Source organism: Vanacampus margaritifer, chromosome 7 (assembly GCF_051991255.1).
Source record: "Vanacampus margaritifer isolate UIUO_Vmar chromosome 7, RoL_Vmar_1.0, whole genome shotgun sequence".
Taxonomy (NCBI): domain Eukaryota; kingdom Metazoa; phylum Chordata; class Actinopteri; order Syngnathiformes; family Syngnathidae; genus Vanacampus; species Vanacampus margaritifer.
Genome location: NC_135438.1, coordinates 4,689,370 through 4,707,219, shown reverse-complemented (window position 1 = coordinate 4,707,219; position 17,850 = coordinate 4,689,370). Strand labels below are relative to the sequence as shown.

General features: G+C 38.1%; 1 protein-coding gene and 1 long non-coding RNA gene across 2 annotated transcripts in view; one reads left to right on the top strand and one right to left on the bottom strand.

Moving 5' to 3' along the window:
• Window positions 1–653: 653 nt before the first annotated feature.
• LOC144055293 (uncharacterized) overlaps window positions 654–17,850 on the bottom strand; it is a 115,734-nt gene continuing 98,537 nt past the window's right edge. The window contains exons 4-5 of the long non-coding RNA XR_013294826.1: window positions 4,006–4,329; window positions 654–997 (exon numbers count right to left, since the gene is read on the bottom strand). This is a non-coding gene — a long non-coding RNA (uncharacterized LOC144055293). The remainder of the gene's footprint in view (window positions 998–4,005; window positions 4,330–17,850) is intronic.
• lsm6 (LSM6 homolog, U6 small nuclear RNA and mRNA degradation associated) lies at window positions 11,008–13,005 on the top strand. Its single transcript, XM_077571033.1, has 4 exons — window positions 11,008–11,109; window positions 12,229–12,342; window positions 12,430–12,543; window positions 12,837–13,005. The coding sequence occupies exons 2-4, from the start codon at window positions 12,249–12,251 to the stop codon at window positions 12,869–12,871; spliced, it is 243 nt and encodes an 80-aa protein (XP_077427159.1). The 5' UTR covers window positions 11,008–11,109; window positions 12,229–12,248; the 3' UTR covers window positions 12,872–13,005.

The following is a 17,850-nucleotide window of genomic DNA, read 5'->3' as shown; positions in this document are numbered from 1 at the left end:
CAAAAAAAAAAACCTCCATTAGAAATACATATATTGATTGTTAAAATACGTTCACAAAATGTATTGTAATTTTAAATATTTCAAATATTTGTCTGTTATTTATTGGAATAAAATGTAAAATTCAACTTTAAATTCCTATAAAAAAAGGTATTTACTGAGAAATCAGCAGTAAAAAATTTGTAATTTTAGCATAATTTCTTTGTGAATTGACATTTTTTTTAAAGTGAAAATAACTACAATTTCTGTAATGCCCTATAGATGGTAGCATTCATTTTACTTTATTAACATTTATTTTGAAATAACATCTAATGAGATATACACTTAAACACAATACTAAAATACAAATAAAATAAAAAACATTAAAAAAAAACAAACGGTAATTTTCCAGCTGCTGGGGTGTCAGAAAATTACTTTCTCTGTTATTGGCCATGTTTTGAAAGATTAATCACATTATTTTTGGTCATATGCTGTTATATTACATACAATATTGTTAAAATTACAGTTAAAAACTCTACTTTAATCATGGGAAAAAATCTGTTTTTACGAGAAGATTGCACAGTATTTTCTGACGGAAAATTACCATTTATTTGAACGATTTTTTATTTATATATTTTTTGCAGTGTGGTGCATCTTCATTTTCCTGCTGGGGCAAGTGTAGTTTACCGTGTTTGGGAATTTGGCAGACCACGCCGCGCGATTTGGTAAAAGTAGACTAGACCTATGAGCCTGGTTTAATGCGAATTTGGTCAATTTGATCAATGTGCAGGCAAATTCTTCAGATTCTTAACAGTGAATTTTTAAAATTCTATAATCTATCTATCCATCTATCGCTCCGGATTTCTTCTACTAGATTGGCGCATTGTAAAGAAAGAGCTTCTCCGCCATCTGGATGCTGGCCAGCTGACATTCCGCAGAGACAAATTGAGAGCGAGCGGCGCTCGGGCAGATTTATCAGGCCATTGGCTCGCCTTAGGAATTCTCTTGTAACATGGCACTCCTGTGAAAAGGGATGAGGGAATTAGTGTAAAACATACCCCCACCAGCGTGCCCACCACTCTCCCACCATTTTAAGATGTTCTATTACTTCCATATATCCCCCATCCCCCCCTCCCTCCCGCCATGAACGCACTTGATTTTATACCAGCGTGGATGGATGGAAGACGGATGGGTCCTTTGACACCACTGAATATTCAAGAGGGGCTAGCGAGGGAAGATTGCCGTATTGTATTCCAGCTAACGTGTGTGGCGGAGTTCTATCAGGCACTTGAGTCCAATTTTGTCATGAGATCTGGACTCACATGTCCTGATTTGGTGTGACACGGGAATCAAAATCCGCTTTAAAACTCTCATAACGGAAAATTGTTTTTACCACACATAAGTAAAATGAGCCAAAATTTGTCTCACTGTTGGAAGTGTGATATCTAAGTCATTTCTGGATATTTTTTTTACTTGCGACCAATCAAAATGTTCACTGGCATTAGACCTAACCATACATATATAATTTTTATTTATTTGTTTAGTTTTGATTTTGGTATAAGAATGGGGACATAGGAAGCATATAAGTCAGCTCAAACAAAAATGATAATAATCTCTCTAGCGCCATCTGGTGCATTACTTTTATGACTTAAGTCTTTTTTTCCTTCTCTACGTTTATTTGATGCCCCAGTGAAGGGATACATTGGGTAATCGCGGAAAATGCACTATAACACATCTGGTGTACAGTGCATCGAAAAACATGACAAATGATGATTTACAATGGGAGTCAATGGGCCATAATTTGGACATTTTTACACATGTTTACTATAATTCCCCCCCCCACCACATATAATGACAATAACTTTGAACTTCAACATGTTTGGTACAATTGGGTGCAATTTCAGCTTACGCAGTGATTTTTTTTCATACGCTTTATATTTGATATCAATATTAATACAAAAGTAAATACCCAAAAATTGGACAAATTCCTTACGAGGAATGTAGCTAATCATATTGCAACCCATGCATCAAGATACCCAATACACACACGTGGAAGGTTCTATTCAGCGCTTTGTCCAAATTTGGCCACTTCTAGTGGTTACAGGCCCCTTTTCTTCCCCAAATGCACTTGCTTTTTTACAGCATGGATGGATGTAAGACGGATGTGTCCAGGCTTCTTTTGATAGCCATGAATATTCAAGAGGGTCTGGCGAAGGAAGATTGCTCTACTGTATCCCGGCTGTTGAGTCACAGTTCTACTTGTGGTGAAAAGATGGAGGAGAGATACGCATGTGTGTGGGATTTGAAAAGAGCTGCTCCCGACTGTCTCTCGGCTCGTTATTGCTTTCGAGTGCGATGTTTGGACACAAAGAAGAAAAAAAAAACAGGAGAGAGAATTTCAATTTCTGTAGCGTCTATCGGGGAAAAAAATAAATACAAAATACGATGGAGTCTGACGACTTGGTGGAAGAGTGACAAAGGATGAAAACACGGTTGCCGGGTTCTATTTTGGTCATTTTGCCAGTTTTCCTGGCATTTGCATGATGTAGCCTATGTAGCTATGCTATGCAAATGTGTGCAGAGGGTTCTATTCGGCACTTTGGCACAAAATCTCAATTTGGCTCAAGTTGTGCAATTCTGATTCCGTTTTCGTTTCACGCTATTTTTCTATAGTAAAAAAAACGAAATAACTATGGCTGAAAACAAAAGATTATTTTAATAATAGATTAATCTGTCAATTATTAAAATAGACAAAAATGTCGATAATTGTCATAAAGTCAAATAAAATATTTTAACTTTGATTAAACACAAAAGATAATTAGTTGGCTTTCATGGTGGACTTCACAAATTGAATATTTATTTAGTGTTGAGAAGCTGAAATTTCGAGCATTTGGACGATTCATTGCTTATCAAAAATAATTATTGATGAATTTGATAATTGGTTACTTGCCATTTAATTGATTGAAACTTCAAAGTTTGTCATAAAATCCTTTAAAAAAAACAATTTTTTTAATGTCATTTATATGTTGTCGAGGAGGAATACATATGTAGTAGCTATGCTATATAAATGTGTGACCAGGTTCTATTCGGCGCTTTAGCTAAAAGTTGCCAGGACTGGAATATAGGGTTTTGCTGGCATTTACGTGAAGTATATTAAAAGGGATACTTTACTCATTGAGATGTTTTCAGCAGTAAAAAAGTTAACATTTTGTCCAGAAAGAATTTGATAACGTCATTATTTTCATGTACAAGTAAACGTCTTAAAAACTAATTTTGCCACGTGCTGTCGACTAATGATGACATCACCTGTGCTGATGAAGTCGGTAACGAACGACCAATCATGGCTAAGTTTGCTGACCAAACCCAGAAAACAGGTGAGCCATGATTGGTCGTTACCTACTTCCACAGCACACAGGTGATGTCATCTTCAGTTGATTCAGTTGGATTTATTTTATTTTTTTTATGTATTAATTGTACAAGTTATCAAATACATTCTGGACAAAATATTAACTTTTTACTGGTGAAAATGAATCAAGTATCTCTTTAATAGTACACATGTTTACATGCCATACAAATCTGTGATGAAGTTCTATTTAGCATTAGCATTAGCTCAAATCCATCATGAGAGTTTTCCTGGCATTTACATGACTACTCGATACTTTGTAGCTATGATATACAAATGTGTGTGCTGGTTCTATGCGGCACTTTAGCCAACTTTTGTCATGAAATCATTCAGGACTTTATTGCACTCCTGCCGTTATGCTGATGTATTCTAATAGCGTCTGCTAAACACACTTGCCATTTAATGAGATCCGGTACAAGAGCCATATTAAAAATTCACCTTTAACGCAATGTTGGAACAAAGCAAAGTGCTGGAGATCGTCGCCGTCTTAAATGAGAACACGGACGGGGGTGGGGGAGGGGTGGGGGGGGGGGGGCATTCTTCCCCACGCGGCGGTCTATGAATGTGAGAACGTGTCCCCACCTCCGACCGGCCGGCGATCAATAGAGAAACATAACGGCCTTCACCTCCAAACTGTCTGGAGAACGCCGTCGTCTTCATCCCAGCAGACACCACACAGCCCATTAATTACTTGTATTAGCATCCATTTTGGGAAATAACGCTCGCCGGGGCTTTGCATGCGCGTCATCTGTCAGCGTCTAGAGGTTATCTGCCAACTTGATGAACAGAGAGATTGGCTATGAAACACAAGGTGGGACAGTATGGCAATATGTTATACTACGCCGGCGCGGCTCATCAGGAAAGAGAGGACGAGTGGCTTTGTTCCAAATGTCAGCATGCATATTTATGGGCGCGCTGGAGTGGCTTCTTGTATAAGCACCATTCACCATCTATCAAGCAAGGGAGAGAGGAAAAAAAAATCACGACGGCGTCATTCTGACAACTTGCTCGCAGTGAGTGACAAAGTGGGAAAACGTGTGGGGGTGGGAGGGTTCGGCTTGTATTTGGAGCGCTGGACACATTTGGGGGCATTTTTATGGCGACCCAGGAGAAAATGGTCAAATCCCGCCCCTGCTATCATGTAAATCATAGGATTGGGTTTAAAAATTGGAATAATCAATATTAAATTGATTTTCCTTTTCAAGCCCGATAGCAATTCATAAAGCCATGAATCGATTATTTTAATATCTCTTTTTCCCCATAAACTCTTAGGGAAATTGAATTTTATAAGGCCCGATTTTATTCTTAGTTTTCTTGAAATAACTGTTCACATGAATTGAACTTACATTTATGAAAGATCTGATTTATTGTACTTTTAGACAATTCAGAATGATTGAATTAGAATTATGAAAAATATTTTCATGTCATCCCTGCTGATGTCAGTTTTTGTGTAACACTAAAGTGATAATAACACGTGTTAAATTTGACTTTGGAACTTGATATTTGTCGAATTTTTATTAGGGCTGCACAATAGCGGAAAATCATGTGATATAGTTGCTGAATATAACAATATCGATATTATTGCGATATTTAACATGTACCTAAAGAAATGACATTTTTATTATCTAAAGAAAGAATACATTTTTTCATGCAGCAAAATAAGCAAACTCAACACTTAGTTAATTAATTGTAATTACTTTTTGTTCAACTATTGCACATGCAATGGTGCACATTTCCGTTAGCGGCTGACTGTCAAATTCAGATAAAAGCATAAAATTCCATATGAAACCTTTTGCATGGCTTTGCGATGTGCATATTGAATGGGCCAATATCGCCCTCATTTTTCTCAAGTCCTTGATATTTAAGAAGAATTGACGTACCATAATTAATCGATAATGAATCTAATTTAAAAAATATTATCAAACTGGACTCTTGTGGATCAAAATTGATTGAGGAACTTAGAATTGATACCCAGCCCTAGTAAATCATGCATTTATTCTTTTGTAAATGCCTGAAAAATCCTGTATTCCAGTCCCAATGCCATGAAAATTTTAGCTCAAATATTAAATAAACGTTTAACGCTTTCTTTTCTTTGGTCCTTCCTCGGGTCTCCTGACGGCCTCACAACTCTGGCTGGAAGTGTTCGGTTTAGGTGAACGGTATGGGATTTTTTTTAATAGGTTTTAGGTGAACTAATGAATACACACACACTCGCACGCACATACACATACAAAAAAATAAAATAAAAAAAATAAAATAAAAAAAATAAAAAATAAAGGAGAGCAATGATGATGACATGTAAAATCGGTAAAATTACCGAATGAACAATACTGAGCTCTCCAGAAAAAAAGAAAAAAATTAAAAAATAAATAAATAAACGTTTTGCAACAAAATACAGGTGGGACCTTTTGTCTCCTCTGCCCCCATTGAGATGTTACCACCGCCGAGTACAAGATGAGATGACGCAAGGGAAGGTGGGGGAAGAAAAAAGAAAGAAAGAGCAAGCTCCACAGAGCGCAAAAACCTCAGGAGGCTTGCGTCTGAGCCGTGTAACGCAGGCCGGACAGTCTGACTGTCTGCTTGCGACCATCCTCGGGGAGGGAACTCGGCTCCGGGGGGGGGGCAGCCGAGCCAAGCCAAGCCGAGATGCTGGCACCCCCGGGGGAACGCGCGCTAGACGGAATTGTCCGTGACACCTTAGTTGGGAAGCTAGGTGGGTTTCTGCTGAATTTGTTGTCTTTTTTTTTTACATTTGTCAGCAATAAAAACACCCTAAGTACAATTATTTCATCAAATCTGATCATGTGAGCCAACATATGCACAAATGAAAATATTTTAAAATGGCATTTCGTTCTACATGTGCTACAAAGCATTCAAAAGTGAGCTTGAAACAGTTCCCAGAACTGTCTATGGTACCACCACATTTCCTCAGGTTCCTGCAGGAAAAAAAACTCACTGGTCCAAATCTCAAAACAGTGAAACAGCATAACAATGATCAGCCACACTAAACATAAGGAAATGAAGTCAGAAATAAAATTGACCCAGAAGGACATACATGCCCCCCCCCCCCCCCCCCGCATGGCCCCTTAAGGCCTGTCAGTTGTCAGAAGCCAATCATGAAAGGGAAAGAGGTGCCATGCGTCATTGGCATGCCTTTAATCGGGAGTAAAGCCCAAGGGGGGCGGGAGGGGGGGGTAGCACGTGGCATTGCGGTTTGGACCCAGACGGATCGCAACATATTACATAATCCAAAGCCATCCTGCCTGTCAAAATTTGACATTGTTCTCCTTTTTTTGTTCTATAGAAACAGTAGACAAAAAACAGTCAGTATGAAAATTCCATCTTTTTCAAATATGATTAAATTATTACCCCACTAATTAGACTAAAAGGTCTGGGGGGGAAAAAAAAATCACCCAATGCAGATTAGGATAACTTGTACTATACGTCATGAAATTTACCTGGACAAGTCGTGCCCAATTTGAGGACAAAACCGAATTGACTTACGTTGGGAATGCATATTGGAGCTCTGCTATACAAACGTAGCAGTGTTCTATTCGGCACTTGTGCCAAATTTAGTCATGAATTGTGACTCAAATTTTCAGATTTGATGTGGCACTGGACTGGATTCGGAATCTACGATGCCGAATATATAATTTTTGTTTTCAGAAGGGGTGGGTAATATTCAGAGATTTTTTTTTTGCAAATTTGCCACTTTATACGGTGGCACATTTGCCACTTATTAAAATATTTATATTATATATAAATATATATATTTTTAGAGGGTGGGGGCAAATTGCGAGAAAAAAAAAACGAGAAAAAAAATCGTAAATTTGCCAATTTATAAAGTAGCAAAGTTTGCAATTTTATAAATATATTATATTATACAGTGTTCCCTCGTTTTGTGCTGGGGTTAGGTTCCAAAAAATACCCGCAATAAATGAAATCCGCCAAGTAGTTAGCTTTATGTTTTACATTTATTATGAATGTTTTAAGGCTCTGAAACCCCACACCACACAGTTTATATACTTTTCTAATCCAGGCATTTAAATTTTATCACATTTCTCTCTTGTTTAAACATTCCCAATGTTCAAACCTTCATAAAAAAAAAAAAGGTACGTTACTGTAAAAAAATTTTTTTTAGGCTTCAGTAGGGTATGGAAGAAATGCCCCTAGTGTGAGTGCGCCCTAAAAAAAATCTGCAATATAGTGAGGCCGTGAAAAGTGAACCGCGTTATAGCGAGGGAACACTATATATAAATTTGGAGGGTCGAGGCAAATTGCGGGGAAAAACCTTGCAAATTTGCCACTTTACACTTTTTTGTGTTTAAAGAAAGAAACTTGTAAATTTGCGAGAAAAAAAATCGTAAATTTGCGACTACAAAGTGGCAAATTTGCGATTTTTTTTCCTCGCAATATTGCTCCCACACTCTAAAAATATATATTTATACGTGGCACTAATACGCTGTTGTAAGAATCATACTCAAAGTAATAATAATAATAATAATAATAAATCATCACAGACTGATCCAGCTTCTGTCCTGTCCCCTGGTATCTCTGCCACACTCTTTACGCCAACAAAAGTTTGTAAGTCGGATGATACAAAAACGAGAGGTTTTGTTTTGATTCCAGTTTTGTCGCTAGGCTAAGCTAGGCTAGGCACATTACATTAGGTTGGGGCCACTTCCTCTGGTGTACTGGCCTGTCTCCTTGATATCTATTCCACACTCTTGACACCACCAACTGCACAAAAAGGAGTGATTGTGTCTTGTTTTGCAATTGGTTGGTCTTGCCAGCTCCTCTTGTGTTCCCTGAGATCTCTTACACACTCTCGATGCCACCAATCAACAACAGCTTGTAAGTAGGATCGTATGAAAGGTTAGGCATTATTTGGGGAAACACAGCAAAACTTTAAAAGTTTTTAATTTCCTATCTTGGAGATTTCCAAGCTATTACTGCACAGTTAAGAGATTCTATAGATGCGAGCGCTGGGTCTCTGTCAATCCACACATCTGTTTTTATATGAAAAGACCCCCAAGCTTTTCCATTATCCTCTCCATATCAAACTTGACCTCCAGAGAAAACCTGGTCTCGGAGGGGTCATGGCGGTCCAGACGATCGCCTCATCTTGCGCCGACGCCAACCCCCACCTGTGGCCTGCTTATTGCTTTAGGATACAAATCCCCCCACCCCCCCCCCCCCCCTACACAACACTCCTATTTCCCCATTTCTCACCTACAATAGCATCTCCGGTCGGCATAATCTTTCTATTTCACGAGGCGCTTTCTCGGGGTTAGGGGGCTTGAAGATGGAGCAAGGATTTGTCACACAATTGATAGTTGCCGTGGCGCTTTCTGGTCAGCAACGCTTATCCGAGGTGGCGAGAGACAGTACAAAATGTGCGTGTGTGTTTTTTATCATTACAAAGCCTGTACAATCTTGCATCACTACGTGTAAAACACTGCAAAATGACACAGGTTTGAAAGGACCATTTTGAAAGCTAATGAATCACTGTTAGTTTTTTTTTTTTTTTTTTTTTACCGGACTGTGATCAGTTTATTCAAGCCATTTTCAACACTTTAAATTGGTCAATAATTCGTAAAAATTACACCCACACGTGTGGATTAACCAGATGTATAGTTTATTGAAGATTTTAAATACAAGACACCTTGAGCCCTTTATTTCACGAGTATAATATTTTATTCCCCAATAAAACCCTGACGTATATGATTTGACACATGCAATGCATGGATAATCCATTAGAGGGCAGTATCACCCAGCTGATGGCTTTTCCAGCGACCTTGCAAGATCGCCTCAATTGAGAAAGGAGAGACGCCTATACTTATTAACAGTGGGAAATGTTCTTTCTGATTTTTTGAAATACCGATATGCTTGATACATCAGTTTATTAATATATTTTTGACAGTTATAAATGTACAAATTTAAAGCATTGTGACCGGATGTATCAAATATGACACAAATCAAAAGTCATATATACGGGAAAATTGATTTTCAAAATTGTTTTGTTTGTTCAACAAATACTCTATTTACAAAAAACTGCCCTTTTTTCTCTTATATTTCATGGTTCAGGCTTGATGGGGTTAAATTTGTCAAATTGTGACTTACGAGGTTTCAGCCTAACGCCAGCGATATTGAGCTAAATTTGTATATGAAACACACTATAATTCTCTGTTTCAATGTTAAAAAAATATAAATAAAAAATGACAACTACTAGGTAGTGACTATAACATCTTTTATTAAGCCCCCTGTATAATAATACCCTCATTGATTTGGTTTAATTGATTAATCACCCTGCTCCAATAGTAATTTTTTTTTGTCTGCTAGCATTGATTCTTCACCGTAATTGCTTAGGAAAATACAGTATGCAGTACGCACTAGTCTCTAACTCGCCATAACACGAATATCTTTAGAGGTCATTTTTGATGGACCTGTTTGTTCTTTTTTCCAAAATATCAGGGAAAGCTGCAGTGAAGGGACCCATGAGAGGGCTAAAAAGACATTGAATATTCATTAACCGGCACCAAGGTGTATACATGGCTCTTAACCACTGCTGTTTATGACTTAAGGACTTGTAGTAGTGACCCAAGTTGAACGCAGCGGCAGATAGCGAATTAACCTCTCGCCTCGGCGGCCTAGCCATGCCCTGCTAACAAGCAACCTGTCTACATACACCTTCTCTCTCTCTCTCTGTGTTTTAACACATAGCGTACTCGCACGTCCGTCCTCCTGTATCTTTTCACCTTATTTCCTTCCTGTGACATCGTTTTTCATGTAGCACCCAAGCTGTGCGCCATTTGGGTCACGCACCCTGGCCGACCACGGCGTTATCAGATGTGAAACCGTCTCTTAACCTTCGCCCGACAGCCTGGACAGTGCAGCAATAACAATGACAGTTAAGAAAAAAAGAGAAAAAAAATGTCAAGGTGCTTAAAGGAGACATGTTATGCCATTGTTTTCACAATTTAGAACAGTCTCCAGGCATCTTTACTTGCTGATAACATTTATTGTTCTTTGTACTACAGTATGTTCAAGGTCACTTTTGTTTATGACTTATGTTCGTTATGTTTTGGATGTAAGATCATTCGTATGCTGTTTTACGCTTTCACGGTTTTGAGATTCCTCAATGGACCAACAAATGTTGACCGTGAACACCGTCCACACTGTCCCATAAAAATTACAATTATACTTTAGCTAGATAGACAGACAGACAGACAAGATTAATAGGTTCTATGGTGGTGTAATCTAAATGCATCAGTAATATTTTTACAGCTTGTTCAGGGCAATTTTGGTCTAAATTAAAAGTATGACATATTTAATGATACAATAATCTACATAAAACCATTATGTGCAATGTATATATGTGATATGCAGTACACTGTATTCGCATAATAAATCATTATATTGCACATTGAAAACCATAATTGAAAAAAATACTACAAATGTAGAGGAATATTTGGATATGATAAAGTTTCTACTTAAATGTGATATGATTTTATTCAATACACGTCGTTTACCACATCATCTTGTATTCAGGGAAAATAATGAAATGTGAGGAATAGAATCTTTAGGAGTTTTAATTTCTTCCTCACACGGTTGTGAATGCGTTTGCCTTCTTTTTGTCCCCGCTCGTACGCCGTACCATACTCACATCTGATTGGTCGGGCAGCCGCCGTTCCGTGCTACATTCGCATCGTCTGGACAACGTTTAAAAGGTACAGCAGGACTTTTCCGCCAACTTTGTACTCAGCTGGCACTTAATACAAACGAATCTATGCGCCGTACAGTGTAGTTCATGCGTTTTACTAGTAAACCAATGAACCTCGCTTTAAGTCATGTAGTTGTACTCTATTCGGTTAGCCGGAAATTAGCAAGCAAGCACAGTCCGCAGGCATTGAATTTTACCTATTGTGCCTATTAGCACACACATGATAATGTATGCACCGTTGAATGAACGCGGTATAGCAAGTTATGGCTAACACGTTTAGCTTTCGAAGAAGCTGGCATTTGTGTCTAGCAAGTGTAGCAGCCTCTTTGGTTAGCCTAGTAGCGGCTAACGCGGCTAACGGAAGAAGCAGCTAACGTGGCTAACAGAGAAAAGAAACCTAGCCCTGGTTAGCAAAAGTACTGGACAGTAAAGTAGCTTGTTTTAATAGAAATGAAACATCTTTATTCTGTTTTAAAGAATGTATTCATCAATAATTTAATTGTAATAATTTGACCAATTAGTTCGAGTCAATACATAAAATGCAAAAGCAGTAACATGTTTTATTAGGTGAATTTGTCATTCAATTAATTCTAAATAAAGTGATAGGAGATGTAATTATTAGTCTACAAATTAAAATGGAAATGAATTTCAAATAAATATTTTAGTTGTATTATTTGAATGAATTAATCTCTGGTTCTTTTTCTTCTTACTTTTTACAGTCAGCCACCAAGTTGAATGCGTCGTTCTCCAAGTGCCACCAAGTTTTCACAAAAAACAAACAAAAATGGTGCACATGTGGTTTTAGAAATACATATTTAATATATTTTTTAAGCCTTTTAAGGGTTGGAGGTTTATCAAATAACTATAAATTTGTATCTCACTTCACTTTCTTGGCATCATCAGTTAATCGGATGTTTTCCTCTGTTTTAATATTGTATTTCACATGTTAAATGCATTTTATTACCATTTGCATACTCGTGCCACACTTTGAGGATCATTTGATTAACTAACCAATTATTTAATCATTTCAATTTACATACAGATTAAATATTGTATTTATGAAATAATTCTAATCAACCCATAGTTTGTCTACACCCGATCTAAGGCAACCCCTTTCTCCTCATAGCTTCCTAACTCCGAACCAAGATGAGTCTCCGAAAGCAGACCCCCAGTGACTTCCTGAAGCAGATCATCGGCAGGCCGGTGGTGGTCAAGCTGAACTCGGGCGTCGATTACCGAGGTAACCTAAACCGTTCAACTTCCGTCACTGACAACTTTTGATAAGTTGTGAAATAAATACATAAATAACGGTCATCCGTGTATGCAGGTGTCCTGGCCTGCCTGGATGGTTACATGAACATCGCCATAGAGCAGACAGAGGAATATGTCAACGGGCAGCTCAAGAACAAATACGGTGATGCCTTTCTAAGAGGAAACAATGGTAAGAGACTCATGCTGTACCTCATTTTTTTCCCTCCTAGCAACATAACTGTTTGTTTGTTTGTTTTGCATTAAAAACAACACAACAGGAATATATAAACTATAATTCAAGTAAATTGCATTATGAATAAACTACCTTTAAACGCACCATTTTTTGAGCATCTTATAGCTTGTACTGGATCATTTCATGCAAATGAATGCATCAAAGGACCACCAAAAAGGAAGTTGTGTAGCCAAGATGTTGCGCAATTAAACCCACAAACTCAACTGTATGTATGTTTGATTTCTCCACAGTTCTTTACATCAGCACACAGAAGAGGAAAGTCTAGTGATGCTCTTTTTTTTTTTTGGGTTGCCATTTTGGTTTGTTTCTTGTGGATGTTATGTTTGTTTGACGGCAACTTGAGTCCTGAGGAATGTTTTGTAAATGTTGAGTTGTGAATAAATCCTGAGTTTTGAGTTATATCTTGAGTTTGGAATCTTGTTTTTATTATTGTTGGCTTCAGGAATTACCTTTAACAGCACAGGCAATATTTTAAGTAACGTTTAAACATTCTTGAAGGAGAACATTATGGAAAATTGGCTTGAATTGCTTGCATACAAATAATAATGGGCCAGACTGATACGGATTTTTTTTTTTTTAAGGTTCAGTCCAATATTTGGCAAAATAAAATTCCGACAACCAATTAATCATCTGATTAATTTTAAAAATCTAAAATGAATACAAAGCTTAATTTTTGGCTCCTTAAAGCTTACAACAATAAATATATGAATTACAGGTAGAACATTAAAAAGAAAAATCTGAGAAAAAAATCTCTGATTTAGGGGGTGAACGTTTGTACGTCATAGTCTTACTTTAATTTCTTAAACAAAAAAAACTAAATTGCCCCCCCCCCCCCAAAAAAAGACCGGTTTTAAAAAGTATTTTTTGGGGTGGTGCTAGTTGGTGTAAAAAGTTCAAGAACCACTTCCTTAGATGAAACACCTTAATATCCCGTTGCCGGTGGCAACCTAATGAAGCAATCATTCAGTTCATCCCTGAAGCAAGCAATAAAAAGACTGACTACTATTTTAACCACAAGGCTTCAGAGAAGGGATTAGAAGTTAATAATATTGTACTAATTGCTCCCAATGGCAGAAACTCATTACGGGATGACCTTTTTGTATGGAAGGGGGGGGGGGGTCGAAAAGATATAACGAATAAGAACAAATAGGAGAGCTAAGCTAGCAGTGGCGTAGTCACATAGGCCTGTTCTATAGTGCCACAAAGTGCGGCAGAAATCCGTCACTTAGACGGCCATTCAAAAATCCATTAGTGCTTATAGTGCAATAAGGAGCATGACTGCGGGACACATAGAACATGTCAACTTCCACAAGCACTCATGCAGTGGCCAGGGTCAGTTGTTTACTCAACTGCAGAGAGTGAGCGAGCATCTATTAAGCTGTGTTGCTAGTGGACCCCGTGAATATCCACAAATAATTGATGCTTGTTCAGAATTGGTGAATTCACCAATGCCACACCGCGAATATGGGGGTACATCTCATTTTTTTCCCCCCAAACTGTCAAGGAAATCTACAACAATCTCAATAATCTAATAAAAATCAGATCAATTAGTGTCAGTCTACTGAAAAATAAAATAAAATAAACAACTCACTCAAATAGACGCCCATTGTTAACAACATGGACATGAAAGGTTTAAATCTCAAGTATGTTTGAACTCTCTCGCTAACCAAAACAGTAGCACCCACTGAAGCATGTAAATACTGGTGTCATCTCACAATCGGTGCTGCTGTTTTTGGTTAGCAAAGGAGCTCAAATGGATGTTCCACGTTCAATCCCTCTTTTTGTTTCTCCTGATGTGCAGCAAAAAAAAGTGTCACATTTGAGGAAAGGTGCGTCATTTTTGTGGACGACAATTTATGGAGATAACACTAAGCTGTATATTTGCGGTTGTTTTTTTGTAACACGGCCTAATTCAACTAAGACTTCTTTTTATGTGATTCATTAGGTTGCACGTGTTTTTTTTTTCCCCCTCTTTTACAACCTGTACATGCGTACACTGGCCTCTTGGCAGGAGACAAAAGGCTGCCAAGGTCAGCGGGCTCAGCTTGACAACCAAGGACACATTATTGATCAAAACGTGCCGAGCTACAGCTGTAAAGAAAAAGTGCGGGGATGGAAGGAGGGGGGGGGGGGGGGTACAGGAAGATGTAGGCATTGACTAATTGTGTACACACACGCACACACACACACACACACACAGAAATGCATTGTGCAGTACACCGAGAGCCATAATGGCGCCCGGTGATAGTATGAAGCAAATATTTACCCACTGGAGCTATAGCCGAGTGTGACCCCGCGGTGAACCCTTTTAATTAAAACATTGCGCGCACGTGATATGACATCATGTGGCAAAAAAAAAAAAAAAAAAAAAAAGACAAGCAAACATGCTTTATCACTTGTGTGCGTATATTGAACTTTATATGCAAATTTTGGTATTCTATGTGTCTTTAGAAAAATGAATACATTATATTTACAGTAGCAACATTGGGAAATATTTTATTTTGTATAAATCTGTTAATATTTAGGTTCCATCATTAGTTATCCATTTACTAGTGCTATAGCATAGTCGAGCTAACGATCTACCTGTGACAGTGTCAATCAAAAGTGAGCATAATTATGTTTGTACTGGATGTCATTGAATTGTGTCCCTAATGTTTTTAGCCACTGCACAAAAGGTGATCGATGGCGGCGAGAGGACAAAGGAGAGTGGTGTTAAGGTGGCCACTTATGAAATTTGTGAGGGAAAACGCAATGAAGGGAGTCAAGGGTGACAGTACCACCATCTGTCTAAACCGCAGTACTACACCAATACCGTGTGACTCAACGGAAATCAGTGCTGTTGCAAACCAAAACAGCAGCACCGACTGAAGTGTGTCAACAGTCTGTGTGGGGTTTACAGCAGCTGCAAGTGAGTTCTCTACGCAGTATTAAAGATGATTTTTAAAGTCATGTGGAGATGGTGTTTTAAAGTTCCCGAATTCAGAGTCACGTACCTTCCTACATCTCTCAACTGATTAATACCATTGACAACTTCAAAATGTTCAGCTCATTCAAGAGATCTCGGGAACTATTTTCCCCAGGTCCTAATAATTTCAGTATTCTTTATTTTACAAGCCCAAATTCCCAAAATGAATGCAGAATTATTATTTTTCCATGTTTCAATGACTCCAGCTTTTTTCAGTCTTCCACATTACTACCCAAGACAAAATTAACTATTTATTTTAATTAATTTTTATTTATTAATTATTTCTGCACATTTCTCAACAGTTTAAAACCATTCCAACTTTAAAATGTTATAATAATTTACACTTGTCATAAATTCACATTTTCACATTAAAATCCCCAAATTAAAGGGGAAGTCAACTTTAAACATTTCTTAACAATATGTTATATGTGACCTCACTAGTTAAAACATGACATTCTGATTAATATTACATTTATGGAATATGAGTTATGCAACAAGATCCAGCCGTATTTATCCATCTCAGGGGGCGGCCATTTTGCCACTTGCAGTCGACTGAAGATACCATTGTTGCCTAGGCAACGGCCAATCACAGCTCACCTGTTTTCTGAAGCTGTGCTGTGATTGGTTGTTAACTGAGACCTGAGCAACATTGATGTCATCTTCAGTCGACAGCAAGTGGCAAAATGGCCGCCCCCTGAGATGGATAAAAATGGCTGGAACACATATTAACCAAAATACCATATTCTACCATATTATTGTAAAAAAAAAAAAGTTTTTGTGTTGTGTTTTGTCCGTTTAAAACCATTCCATTTTCAAATTGTTCCACATTTACTTTTCATATTTATGTTACTATTTGCTAGCCTAGCTACTGTTAGCATGTTCGCTTTTGAAGCAATTCTCATTTGAATTTGTACAACCAACAAATGCTTGTGGTTGTTGTGATTTTAATTGCGTGCGATAGCCTGAGCGTGTTCTTTATTTAGCCCGGAGGAAGGTCGACCTTCAGCAAAAATGCAACCTTCGACCTTCTTAACGCGGGAGGGAGCTCGGCCCGCCGCGCGTGCCAGCTTCCCCCCGTGCCGCCTTGGCCACGCTAGCGGAGACGCAATGCAGATGGCGAGGGTCGGAGGGTGCGTGACCCGCGGGCGGCCTTCGGTGGGGCCCCGAGAACAAACAATATCCTAACCCTCGCTGCGCCTTCATATGTTGTTGGCTGGTTAGCACGAGCCAGGGCGGGACAAACAGGCAGGAGAACAACTGTTCCGTGCTCCCTGTGTGTTTCATAACAAATGGTCACAAAAGAGAAACATTGTACAAACGTTTAGTAGGATATTGTACCGACATTTAGTATAAAAAGGTTTTGTAGAAATGTCAGAAAGCTGTGATAACATGAAACATGTTCATTTTCCATTGCCTCCCTATCAGGAGTAAATAATTGGACTTTATTTCAGTTTTATTGAACACTTGTTAACTTGTCCTGATTGTATGACGGGAGTGTTATAATGCTACCTAAAATCAATGTTTTAACTTGGGCCCGACCGGTTAATCGGCCGATTATTGCCCTTCAAACAACTGCCAAAGCAATCGGCCAATTGGGCCAAATGGCAGATTATGATTATGTGAACGTACCATTTTGCTTGCGTGTCATGACTAGCAACTAGCAAGTGTGTAGCGTATGTTATTCTTTTGTCCCCCGAGCGACCTTTAATGTTTAATGACATCCCAGTTGGAGTTAACTGTAAAACTAAACACAACAATAAGAATAACACTGACTGTATATTTAAATACAAAACATGCTTCTTTTTTTAAAAAACATCACTAGCCTAGCGCTAATGCTGAAAGCGGAGGGAGGATCCCATTCAAATGCTAACCGGAAGTTAGCATCAACTTCGGGAGTGTTTTTCCTTCAAATAACGAACACATACCCACAGGTAAGAAAACACGACACAAAGGCGCAATTTTCTTCCAATGAGTGAAAAATGAGTTTCATCGTAACTTTCTTCTGTACTCACATTAAGTGCGTACACCATGAATGCACTGCACCATACTGCCCCCTAGAGGCCAAAACGCACAGGAACAGTCAGTATTTGTTCTTACTGTTTTTTCAGTTGCTGTTATTTGGGTATATTCTATTCTTATTTCACGTTATTTTTATTTTGTCTTTGTCCTTTCAAGTTATGTTTAAAGTTGATATTTCAAGGATTCAAAGCATTTATTTTCTCAAAATTCAAGGATGCAAACATCAACATGAATCTGCTTTTTTTCCCTGCCAAAAATCA

Excerpts from the sequence above, each read along its gene's own strand:
- lsm6 (XM_077571033.1), top strand. The coding sequence starts at position 12,249 with ATGAGTCTCCGAAAGCAGACCCCCAGTGACTTCCTGAAGCAGATCATC. Across the intron at positions 12,343-12,429 it reads CTCGGGCGTCGATTACCGAG|GTGTCCTGGCCTGCCTGGAT; the intron begins GTAACCTAAACC and ends CCGTGTATGCAG. Across the intron at positions 12,544-12,836 it reads CTTTCTAAGAGGAAACAATG|TTCTTTACATCAGCACACAG; the intron begins GTAAGAGACTCA and ends ATTTCTCCACAG.